Source organism: Schistocerca americana, chromosome 3, assembly GCF_021461395.2.
Source record: "Schistocerca americana isolate TAMUIC-IGC-003095 chromosome 3, iqSchAmer2.1, whole genome shotgun sequence".
NCBI lineage: Eukaryota > Metazoa > Arthropoda > Insecta > Orthoptera > Acrididae > Schistocerca > Schistocerca americana.
In genome coordinates, this window is record NC_060121.1 from 535,489,669 (window position 1) to 535,502,799 (window position 13,131).

Sequence of the window (13,131 nt, forward strand, 5' to 3'; positions counted from 1 at the left end):
CTCCTTTCCCAACCACTGCTTCCCTTTCATGTCCCTCGACTCTTATAACTGCCATCTGGTTTCTGTACAAATTGTAAATAGCCTTTCGCTCCCTGTATTTTACCCCTGCCACCTTTAGAATTTGAAAGAGAGTATTCCAGTCAACATTGTCAAAAGCTTTCTCTAAGTCTACAAATGCTAGAAACGTAGGTTTGCCCTTCCTTAATCTTTCTTCTAAGATAAGTCGTAAGGTCAGTATTGCCTCACGTGTTCCAGTGTTTCTACGGAATCCAAACTGATCTTCCCCGAGGTTGGCTTCTACTAGTTTTTCCATTCGTCTGCAAAGAATTCGTGTTAGTATTTTGCAGCTGTGACTTATTAAGCTGATAGTTCGGTAATTTTCACATCTGTCAACACCTGCTTTCTTTGGGATTGGAATTATTATATTCTTCTTGAAGTCTGAGGGTATTTCGCCTGTCTCATACATCTTGCTCACCAGATGGTAGAGTTTTGTCAGGACTGGCTCTCCCACGGCCGTCAGTAGTTCCAATGGAATATTGTCTACTCCGGGGGCCTTGTTTCGACTCAGGTTTTTCAATGGTATTCAACTTAAAAATACCCCTTTCGTTACCTGCTGTACTTATAACTTCACCATTTTCGTTGATTCCTCTTACTCTGTGCATCTTAAAAGTGACTGTATTTCCCTTCTTGACAATTTCCCCTACAGACAGTAGGTTAGGCGCAACATTTTTTTACATAATGAACATCAAGTGCTGCAACCATTTACACTTACATGAAGGTCTAGTTTTCCAGTGAAATGACATTGGAGCTTGCTGTCATCAACATTAGATATTCCCATATGAGGCTTATCTTTAACGACATAAAGAAGAGATTTGTCTTTAACAATATGCTCACATGCACCTGAGTTTAAAATCCATTCCGTTTGACAATTATCCACATATCCAAAACAATAAAAACATGAGAGTGCCTTACCTTTAGTATTTGTCCCTCTCTCTGGGCTATCAGCAACTTACCTCTTTTGCTGCCTGTCTGACCTTGGGTTTACTTTTTCTCTGCACTGAGATGCAATATTCCCCTTCTTGTGACATCTATAGCACCTCACTGATTTCTTCCTTTGGTTTTTCGAATAAAGAGCAGATGCAGTTTCATTCTCCAATACACGACTGCTTGAAGTACCCTTTACATCCTGTAGCATTTTCACTTTAACTCTGTCGCCTGCGATCGGTGTACCTGAGCTTTCCAGCCCGATAATCATAGGCGCATACCCTTTGGGCAGTCCCGCCAACAGTAGTGTCCCTATCCATTCGCCACTGATCTGAAACTCAATGTTTCTCAATCGGTTCGGTGTGGGTATTATTTTGCTGATATATTCGTTTACATTCTTGCATTTGTCCAGATGAGTGGTAATTAATTCATGTAGTAATCCTACTTTCCTTGTATGGCCTCCATCTTCAAATGCACTTCATAATTTCACCAGACTAAGAAGTCTGAAGGGTCGCAGTTTTTTCAACATGAACATAATTCACAGAATCAACCAGTAATATGAACTTTGATTTTCCTTTCCTATCCTTACTTGAAGAATTCTGGTCTGTGGATTTCATCGTCCCATCCACCACATACCAAAGGTCGCCCAAACTTAAATACGCTTCTACTGCAAATTTCCATGTTGCATAGTTTTCGTGACTCATAAGTCTTTCAGTCTGTGGAATTTGTGCAGCACTCCTTTTAACGGGAAGTTTAATCTTTCTTAACGTAAAGAATAATACCAAAGTCTAATAGAAAAGAGTTGCGTTCGTCTTGTAAGGATAACTTGTACTTCTCGCAAGTGCACTTCTTGGAACTTTTCCAATACTTTCTCATTACTATATTATGGATATACTTATTCCTAATGCATCGCTGGGCCCATAACCTATTAGAGTCGAGACAGTTGAATAAGCAATAATGAGTAAAAGACATTTACTACAAGTAACATTTGCACTTCTAGGTCAAATGCATGGTACATAACAACCAAGGAACATTATATTACACACATAAAAGTCAGAGCGTGCAATAGCACAAGAAAGATCTATTATATTTCACATAACGCACTTTTCCTCCTCCTCACACGAAATATATTGTTCAAATAATTCCAATACTGCAGACCATTGTTTGCACATTTTTCAGAAATAAAGTAAAAACACACTGGAATCGAATGAAGTGTAGCAGCAATTACTGCACGATAACTGCGACAGAATGCTTGTGTTTCACAATACTGTATTGCCGCCAGGGAGCAGTGGTGGTAGGAAAGTGGGCAACAAACGACTGCCAAGATGAACGTTATTTTGCGTGGCAAAAGTTGCGTACTGAAGTTCCGCCAGTGAAAACTGAAATTGCATACATGTAACGGAAATGCAACTGCAATATGCCACTAGCTGTGGCGACACTTTTGTTGCGTGTGTGGTCCCAGCTCAATGCAGAGTTACTTGTCCAGCACAATATTGTTTATTATATACAAGAAATGATTAAATGGACCAATAAATATACAGTTCATTTACACATGGCTACTTTAACAACAAATTCATAGAAATGTTTTTAAACGGGTTTTTCATCGAGTATGCAAGCAATATACCATATCTAAACGATATCAGAAATACATACGAACAAAATATTACAATATACAGTACTTGTTAGTATTTGGTTTAATTGCCTCTGGCATTGGTGAAAGAACTTTCGTAGTCAGAGATTATTATACTACAGACATGAATGGTCTTGTTCCTATCAAAAGCGAGCATTCTAACCTCCTTGTTCCTATCTCAGATTGTGTTCATTGAATGTATGTGATCTTTGATCGACGTGGAGTGTGTGGATACGGTGACATGTAGGATATATACATGTGTTAATGATAATAGTTTTTACGTGGTTTACGTGTTATCCATGCAATATACTCGACCGTATGAAATACGCAGCGAAGCGGTCCTCTGAGATTGAGAGTGAGTATAATTTAGTAAGTCCTTTGTGATATTTAACATGTGTGTCATGGGAAATTTGTTCCCAATGACATTAATTGTAGAAAGGAAGATATTATAAGATCCTGTTTATGTATGATGCTCGATTAATTTCATAGAGATTTACTCGAATCATTTGTAGACAGTAACTTGCGTGGTGACAGGTGTCTTATTTTACTGATGTTTCCAGGTATTAGGCTGTACTTTGTGTTCTGAGGAGGTAGATGAGGGGTAAATCTGAGCACGATGCAGGGCGATGACACCGTATCAAATTCCAAAGGCAACGTTGTCGTTTTGTTTTGGAAAAGACTGCAACAGGTATGTTTTCATAACGTTGTTATTGATGTTTTGACGTTTACTGTCATTACGTTTCTTTTTTAAATGAAGTACTTATCTGAGCTCAAGTAAAGGCATGGTTTTTGCTGTAACTGTTGGCACGTTTGACTAACTTTTCGCCTGTAGTTATGAGCGGGACTTATAGTCAGGTTTGTATCTCAAACCAGAAATACAGTTTTTATTTATACTTCTCAATTCTCTAAATACAAACGCTTGAATTAACTGATACAATTGTTTCTCAGAGATATGTGCATTTTGTAACTACGAAATTCAATAAAATATTAAGTAAATGATCCAGTGCTTAGCATAGTAATATATCTTGAAAATGTTGGTAACAAGTTACCACTGAAATTGTATGTGGAAAGGTCTGCCAACTCGTGATGAAAATTTCACCTACCAACATTCGATAAGACTTTGCCTTAACCTTAACATAATTGTTTCCAAAACTGAGTTTTCAGTCAGAGGTTTGGTGGAGTTCGCTGTAACATTCCAAATAAATTTTGGACATATTATGTGTGTGTGTGTGTGTGTGTTGCTACTTATGGCTTAATTTTAGAAGATAATACTATGCTGACTTTAGCAAGAATAGGACAGACCTACACTGATATAGTGATTGTGTTTGTCTTCACTACATGTCGGGTGTAAATGCTGTACGGATTATTGTGGGTGTGTTACAGCCAAATTCATATTGTTTGTATAGTATGATGCTCAAAATTCATTGTGAAATATGATATTTGGCTGTAGTGTTGTGTAGTGGGTGTAGGGCTTTCACTTTAGTCTACTTTAAAGTGGGACTTACTAAGAATATGGTATGAAAATGCAAATGCATGCATTTGAATATGGACTAATTTACAACTGATATGTCAATATCGTAAGGTAAAGTTATTACTTGTCAAATGTCTCCTCTTATTAGACAATCTAGTCAAGACACCTCTGATTTTACCTGTATGGTGTATCCTACTGCAGAGATAAATTTATTGTACTGTGTATGTAAAGTGGTCTACCACATGACACAGCAGCCAGTAGTGCCATTCTGACACCTTGATCTTTCGAATGTGCTTTCAGGTCCATTATTTAAGAGGAATATTTGATAAGTCATTGTCTTTGACTGAGGACTACCACCAAAGCAACATTAATGTATTTCCACTCACTAATGCCATCTGAGATAAAATTCTGAGGTATCTTATCACTTGCTAAGTGTTTATTGTCAAAGGGCAAGAGGTTATGGTTATGTTCAGCAAATCATCTACAGCTACACACACACTCCACAGGTGCGTTGTGGAGGATACCACATACCACTACTTATTTTTTCCTTTCTGGTTCCACTCACAAATACGCAGGGAGAAACTGTCTAAAAACCGAGCGAGGTGGCGCAGTGGTTAGACACTGGACTCGCATTCGGAAGGACGACGGTTCAATCCCGCGTCCGGCCATCCTGATTTAGGTTTTCCGTGATTTCCCTAAATCACTCCAGGCAAATGCCGGGATGGTTCCTCTGAAAGGGCACGGCCGACTTCCTTCCCCATCCTTCCCTAATCCGATGAGACCGATGACCACGCTGTCTGGTCTCCTTCCCCAAACCAACCAACCAAACTGTCTAAAAGCATATGTATGAGCCCTAATCTCTTGCATCTTGTCTTTGTGGGCTTTACGCGAAATGTGTGTTGGGGGCAGTAGAGTCTTTCTGTAGTTGACCTCAATTGCCAGTTCTCTAAATTTCTGTGGTATTGCCTCACAAAAAGTGTCATCTTCTCTCCAAGGATTCCTATTTGAGTTCACGAAGCATCTCCATAATACTTGCATGCCGATTGAGCTTATTGGTGACATGCCACTGAATTGCTTGAATGTCTTTCTCCAATTCAACCTGGTGGTGGTCCTAAATACTTCAGCAGTACTCAATAATGGATTGTACTAACAATGTATATGCTGTCTCCACTATAGTTGAGCTATACCTTCTCAAAATTGCAGCTATAAAACAAGGCTGAGCATCCACCCTTTCTCTACTCCCAACCTGTAGATGCCTCTTAAGAGCAGTGAATGGTAACTGTAACTGCACAATATATATATTCAGTCACAAATTGGTGCTTAGTAACCCACCAAAATTTGAAAAGACTAGTTGTTTTTGTAGCTGCAAACTGGAAGTAGGAAAAAAGACCCACCTTACTTGTAACTAAAAATTAGACGCTATGAAGGGTACGAGTTATTCAGATAAGTTTTGGACCACTTGATTAATATCTTATTTTTAATGGTTTATGTGGTCATCTTTTCCGGCTCTGTAGGCTTCTGAACTTGTAGCAGTTGTGCAGAGTGGAAACGGGCTAGTGTGTGACAGTGCCCTTGCAAAACCTGAAATCTTCGTTCATTGACTCTGATCTGTAGTGTAGTCTATGGTCTGTTAGGTTGTGAAAACATCAAAGGTGAACATGAAATAAACTTTGCAATAACTTATTGATCTGAAGTGCAGCACAATGTCTACCTTTCTCCATATTTATCTCGCTTCTCATTATGGTAAAGGTAAATTTTAAAAAAAGCCTGTATTATAATAAGCTGATCTCTGAGGAGCATTTTGATTCTTATGTACCTACATCGTGCATCTACTATGAAAAATGCTAAGTGTCCACTACATAACTACTACTGGGAAATATGGTTGCTTTTGTTTTTGGATGTAAGTAAATTTTGCTAATAGTATGAATTGTGTTAATTTTTGTTATAACTGAAAACTGTTACATTTTGTAATTGATGACTGGCCAGAATATATACATGTATGCACATAGTGACTGAAATGAAATTTTGTTATGCAGTTGCTGTGTGTGATTTTCCTTTGATATAGACCCAAGCTAATAATTACGGCAGAAATTTTGTGCAGCAATAACTGGTAGCATTCAGCCATTGTACTGCGCAAGTTGGCACAGTGATAAGCACACTGGGCTCGCATTCAGGATGACGATGGTTCAGATGCCCACCAAGCTGTCCAAATTTAGGATTTGTGCAACTTATGTTAATCACTCCAGACAAATACTAGTGTGGTTCCTTTGAAAAGGGTATGGCCTGTTTGCTTCCCATTCTTTCGTAATCTAAGTGTGTCCTATGTCTCTAGAACCCATGCTGTCAACAGAACATTAAACTCTAGTCATCATTCCTTCCTTCATCTGTTTTGTGCCCTACACACAACACTGCATTTTGAGAGACAATGATCTCATGATCAGGTTGTCGAACCTGGCTCTTGAGGTCAAAATACTATAAAGTATACCAGCATGTTTGTCACTTTCATAAAATAAAAACACATTGGACTGTGAGTCCATGTCTTAAATTAAAACGGTTAACTTCAGTTGATAATTACCCTGTCTCTCACTGTACCACATACCAGGTTGTGTTGTCCTGATCTGTTGTGGGCCCGACGAGTGTGAAGTTAATGCTTCTGCAGGTGTCTGGGAGTTGTTGTGGGCTGACACTTCTGCAGGGTTATTGTGTAAGTACAGTGAATGAATGATTCAACCATAATGCTGTTCTTTTGATTGTCTGCCTTTCCTAGTTCCTGAGGGTGCTGCTTGATTGTTGTTGTGTACAATTTTCCATCTCTAGCTATTTAGTCGCAGAAATATTACAGATTTGTTAATTATACGTCTGCTTTAAAATAATTCTAAAAAGCCTTTAAGAAATCTCATTCCAATGTATTTCACTTGTGCCTTAAGAATATCATCTTATTTTCCATGAATGGCAAGCTCTAATTCTTCCAGTAAGTCAAATTTTTGTCTTTCCTTTTCTGTGCAGGCTTTTTAAGTTGCCTTAAATTTACGTGGGAGGATGACCCATTTCATACACATGGCTTGCAGTGGGTGATTGGGTGTAGGTACTAGATTGAATACGTCTTTATTTTCCTTCTAACTGATCGAGAATGTTCTTCCTATCTCTCCAATATACTTTGAATCACAGGAGTGCAGTGTATTTTATAAACTCCTGATCTTTAAAACTTATGTTTTTGCCGGCATCGTGCTTAAAGTCATACCTCACTAAATTATTTGTCTGAAATGCAGTTTCAGTACCATGAAGTTCAAAAAATTCGCCAGCTGAGGTAGCGCAGTGGTTAGCACAATGGACTCGCATTCGGGAGGGTGACGCTTCAAACTCGCTTCCAGCCATCCTGAATTAGATTTCCTGTGATTTCCCTAAATCACTTCAGGCAAATGCAGGGATGGTTCCTTTGAAAGGGCACAACTGACTTTCTTAACCATCCTTCCCTAATCTGATAGGACCACTGAGCTCACTGCTTGGTCCCTTTCCCCAAATCAACCAACGAACTTTAAAAAAATTCAAGTTTTGGAAGACTGATTGTACAGCTTAGTGACTACTTTCATATTTTGTTTGTTTGTTTAGTCCTCCTATATTACTTTTACACAGCAATTTATTGACATTAACTGCTGTGTAAATGTTGACCGCTATCTTTTCTGGATGTTTAGTTCAGTCCTTGACCCTTTCTGCTCATTGACACATGGACTGCCCTATGTACTAAGCTATCAAAATCAGCCTCTTTACAAGCCTGTGGAAGACATGAATCATTGGGAACTACAGCATCAGTTGTTGTCGGTCTCCTGTAAGTTGTACAAGCATGCTTATTGTCCTGCCTGTAAATGTTCAAATTGAGAGAGGAACTGTAAACTGTCGTCAGTTTCATGCTGCACAGTGAATTCAATTTTTGTGCGGGCATCATTAAGCTTTTTCGCTATTTCTTCTGAATCTTCCTCGGAACTATCAACAAGCAAAAAAGTGTTGCCTACAACTTTATGCACAATGGCTTTACTAGAATTAAAAACTTTATCATCTAGGCTGTACTAGAACTCAGTTTTATCTTCTAGGTCGACCGCCCCCTCCCGCCCACCTGAATCATGGACCTTGCCATTGGTGGGGAGGCTTGCGTGCCTCAGCGATACAGATAGCAGTACCGTAGGTGCAACCACAATGGTGGGGTGTCTGTTGAGAGGCCAGACAAACGTGTGGTTCCCGAAGAGGGGCCGCAGCCTTTTCAGTAGTTGCAGGGGCAACAGTCTGGATCATAGACTGATCTGGCCTTGTAACATAAACCAAAACAGCCTTGCTGTGCTGACACTCTGAATGGCAGAAAGCAAGGCGAAACTACAGCCATAATTTTCCCTGAGGGCATGCAGCTTTACTGTATAATTAAATGATGATGGCGTCCTCTTGGGTAAAATATGATAGTGTCTTTTTGGGTGAAGTATTCCAGAGAGAAAAGTGTCCCCCATTCGGATCTGTTGGTGGGGACTACGCAGGAGGACATCGTTATCAGGAGAAAGAAAACTGCCATTCTACGGATCGGAGTATGGAATGTCGGAGCACTTAATCGGGCAGGTAGGTTAGAAAATTTAAAAAGGGAAATGGATAGGTTAAAGTTAAATATGGTGGGAATTTTTAAAGTTTGGCGGCAAAAGAAACCTGGTTTCTGGTCAGGTGAAAACAGGGTTATAAACACAAACTCAAGTAGGGGTAATGTGGAAGTAGGTTTAATAGTGAATAAGAAAAAATAGGAGCATGGGTAAGCAACTATGAACAGCATAGTGAACGCATTATTGAAGCCAAGACAGACACAAAGCCCACGCCTACCACAGTAGTAGAAGTTCATATGCCAACTAGCTCTGCAGATGATGAAGAGATTGAAGAAATCTGTGATGTGATAAAAGAAATTATTTAGATCGTTAAGGGAGACGAAAATTTAATAGTCATGGGGACTGGAATTCGATAGTAGGAAAAGGAAGAGAAGGAAAAGTAGTAGGTGAATATGGATTGGGGGTAAGAAATGAGAGGAAGCCACCTGGTAGAATTCTGTGCAGAGCATAACTTAATCATAGCTAACACTTGGTTTAAAAATCATGAAAGGACATTGTATATGTGGAAGAAGCCTGGAGACACTGGAAAATTTCAGATAGATTATATCATGGTAAGACAGAGATTTAGGAACCGGGTTGTAAATTGTAATTTCTAGGGGCAGATGTGGACTCTGACCACAATCTATTGGTTATGAACTGTAGATTAAAACTGAAGAAGCTGCAAAAACATGGGAAATTAAGGACATGGGGCCTGGACAAACTCTAAGAACTAGAGGTTTTAGAGTGTTTCAGAAAGAGCATTAGGGAACGACTGACGGGAAAGAAATACAATAGAAAAAGAATGGGTAACTTTGAGAGATGGAATAGTGAAGGCAGAAAGGGGTCAAGTAGGTAGAAAGGCAAGAGCTAGTAGAAATCCATGGGTAAGAGAAGAGATATTGAATTTAATTGATGAAAGGAGAAAATATAAAAATGCAGTAAATGATGCAGGCAAAAAGGAATACAAACATCTCAAAAATGAGATTCACAGGAAGTGCAAAATGGTTAAGCAAGGATGGCTGGAGGACAAATGTAGGGATTTAGAGGCATACATCACTAGGTGTAAGATAGATACTGCCTACAGGAAAATCAAAGAGACCTTTGGAGAAAATACAACCACTTGCATGAATATCAAGCTCAGATGGAAAACAAGTCCTAAGAAAGAAGGGAAAGCAGGAAGATGGAAGGAGTATATAGAGGGGCTATACAAGGGCGATGTATGTGAGGGCAATATCATGGAAATGGAAGAGTATGTAGATGAAATGGGAGATATGATACTACATGAAGAATTTGACAGAGCACTGAAAGACAAAAAAGGCACTGGGAGCAGACAACATCCATTAGAACTACTGATAGTCTTGGGAGAGCCAGTCCTGACAAAACTACCATTTGGTGACAGTGTTGGAGTGGGTGCCTTCAGGGCAGATAATACACCACAAAGTGTATATCATCTCTTGCTGGTGATCAAACACCAGAAGTCTCTAAACGATAAAGATCTAACTTCAGTGCTAAGAAATACGACCGTAAATCGTTCCAGGCTAAGGATGGCAGCGAAGCTTATTCAGCCCGGTACCTCGTATGTACGAGAGTTTATGGGGAATCTTTCTTGCCAATGAAACCTCAGTTTTGTGGAACATTTAGAGGACAAGTTTGGGGAGGTGGAGGGCTTGTCCAAAATGCGGTCCAGGTTGGTCTGTATCAAAACACCATCCTCAGCCCAGTCATGGGCACTACTCGCCTGGGACAAGCTGGGAATGTTTTCGTTTCCATCATGCCCCATAAGAGCTTAAGTATGGTCTAGGGTATCATATTTCACAGGGATCTTCTTTTGCAGTCTGACGATGAGGTGCACACCAATTTAGAGTGGCCAGGTGTCATGTCATTTCGTCCGGCGCGTCCACTGGGGTCAGAGGGATAACTGGGTTACCACCAGTGCCTTCATCTTGGCCTTCGAGGGTGACACATTACCCATGAAGGTCAGGGTGATGGTCTACCAATGTGATGTAGAGCCATATATCCCTACCCTAATGCGGTGCTTTAAGTGCTGGAAGTTCGACCATATGTCTACCCGCTGTACTTCCAGTGTCTCCTGTCAGGATTGTGGATATGCTTCACTTCTCTATACTCCCTGTGCCCCACGTCCCATCTGTGTCAGCTACGGAGAGCACCATTTGCCTTTCTTGCGAGACTGCAAGATTCTTCAGAAAGAAAGAAAAATAATGGAATACAAGACCCTGGACCAACAGACCTACACTGAAGCTAAGAGAAAATATGAGAGGCTACATCCTGTGCATATAACGTCAACCTATGCTGCCGCTATGACAACAGTTCTATCATCTTCCGTTCTGCCTCGTACAGTTGGCTCTCAGAGCCGTAAGACTCCAGCTGCCCCCTTGATGGTTGGGGTCACCTTGCTCCCTGTTGCTCTTGCACAACCTACTTCATAGAAACCCCTGCCCGACACACCAGCCATTAGGGACGTACATCAGTCCCTACTTCTCAGCCAGAGAAGCGTAAGTCTTCTGCGGCTCCTCTTGCCAGGAAAGTATCACTTGGGTCACTCCCTTCCCAGTTTCCTACCAGTGGCAAAGCTGACATCCGCCAGTGGCGGAATCAACTGCAGGTAGCTGGTCCTAGGGTTTCACAGTTCTCGTCAGTCCCTGAGACTGAATCAGTGAAGCCCTCCCAGCTGGACAAACCTAAGGAATAGCAAGAGAAACCTAAAAAGAAAAAGACCTCCAAGAACCAAGGCACTACGGTGGCACGGCACACCACCACCACCACTACCTACAAGCTCTGTGTCTGAGGATGAGGTGGAGATTCTGGCATCTGCTGAGGACCTAGAGCTTGCTGGGTCCTCGGACACAATGGATGTCAATCACACAGGTACTCATCTGGTGGTAGCAGATGACTCTGTGGTGTCGACTGCCTCATTGAGTGTTTCATGCCTTCCCAATCTCACGATCATGTAATCCTCCAGTGGAAGTGGTGTTTTTTTCCACCACGTGGCTGAGCTACAGCAACTGATAAGCTTTACACTTGCTTTTTGCATTACCCTCCAGGAAACCTGGTTCCCGCAATGTGGACCCCTGCCCTCTGTGGCTATAAGGGATATTACAGAGACCATAGCGACTATAATAGTGTGTCAGGTGGAGTTTGCATCTATGTCCTGTTCTCAGTATGTAGTGGACCTCTGCCCTTTCAAACCCCACTTGAAGCTGTGGCTGTCAGGATAAGGATGGTGCAGGGAATGGCTGCCTGCAATGTATATCTTCCTCCAGATGGTGCAGTACCCCTGAACGTATTGGTTGCACTGATTGATAAACTCCATAAACCTTTACTACTTTTGGGATATTCTAATGCGCATAACCCCTTGTGGGGTGGCGCTATGTTTACTGGCCAAGGTAGGGAGGTCGAAAATTTACTGTCACAACTTGACTTCTGCTTCTTAAATACAGGTGCTCCACACATCTCACTATGGCACATGTTCGGCCATTGATCTCCCGGTTAGCAGTCTGGCCTTGTGCCATCTATCCACTGGAAAGCACATGATGACCTGTATGGTAGCGACCACGTCCCCATTTTCCTGTCACTCCTCTGGCGTCATGCCTATGACTACCCAGATGTGCTTTAAACAAGGCAGACTGGGAGCCTTTACCTCTGCTGTCACTGCTGAATCTCCCCCACATGGTGCCATTGAGCAGGTCACTACAATGATCGTTTCTACATCTACATATGTACTCCACTAGCCACCAAGCGGTGTGGCGGGGGGGGGCACAATTCGCGCCAAAGTCATATTTCCGCCCCTCTGTTCCACTTGCGGATCGTGCGAGGGAAAAAAGACTGTCTGAATGCCTCAGTACGAGCTCTTATTTCCCTTATCTTTCAGTGGTTATCATTGTGCAGTTTGGAAGTTGGTGGTAATGATATATGCTCTACATCCTTGGTGAAGATCGGATTTCGGAATTTAATGAGCAGCCCCTTCTCTTTAGCACGCCATCTGTTCGCAAGTGTGTCCCATTTCAAACTTTCTTTGAGATTTGTAATGCTCTCGCAATGGCTAAATGTACCAGTCACGAATAGTGCCGCTCTTCTTTGGACCTTCTCAATCTCTTGAATCAGACCCAACTGGTTAGGGTCCCATACAGATGAACAGTACTCAAAGACTGGACGAATTAGCATATTGTAAGCTATTTCCTTTGTTGAAGGACTGCATCGCTTCAGGATTCTACCAATAAACCGCAATCTAGAATTTGCCTTACCCGTTACCTGTGTAATCTGATCATTCCATTTGAGATCATTTCGAACTGTCACACCCAGATACTTGATGGACATTACCACTCCCAAAGACGGGGCATTTATTTTGTAATCGTACATTAATGGGGATTTTTGCCTTGTTACACACAGTAGGTTACGCTTTCTAATATTGAGAG

At 41.2% G+C, this 13,131-nt stretch overlaps 1 protein-coding gene across 1 annotated transcript in view; it reads left to right on the forward strand.

The window, feature by feature from the left end:
- The first annotated feature begins 2,808 nt into the window (after positions 1-2,808).
- The window catches only part of LOC124607303 (protein RER1), a 75,071-nt gene continuing 64,748 nt past the window's right edge, over positions 2,809-13,131 (forward strand). The window contains exons 1-2 of the mRNA XM_047139597.1: positions 2,809-2,969; positions 3,175-3,302. Coding sequence (XP_046995553.1) covers positions 3,231-3,302 — 72 coding nt within the window. The 5' untranslated portion in view covers positions 2,809-2,969; positions 3,175-3,230. The remainder of the gene's footprint in view (positions 2,970-3,174; positions 3,303-13,131) is intronic.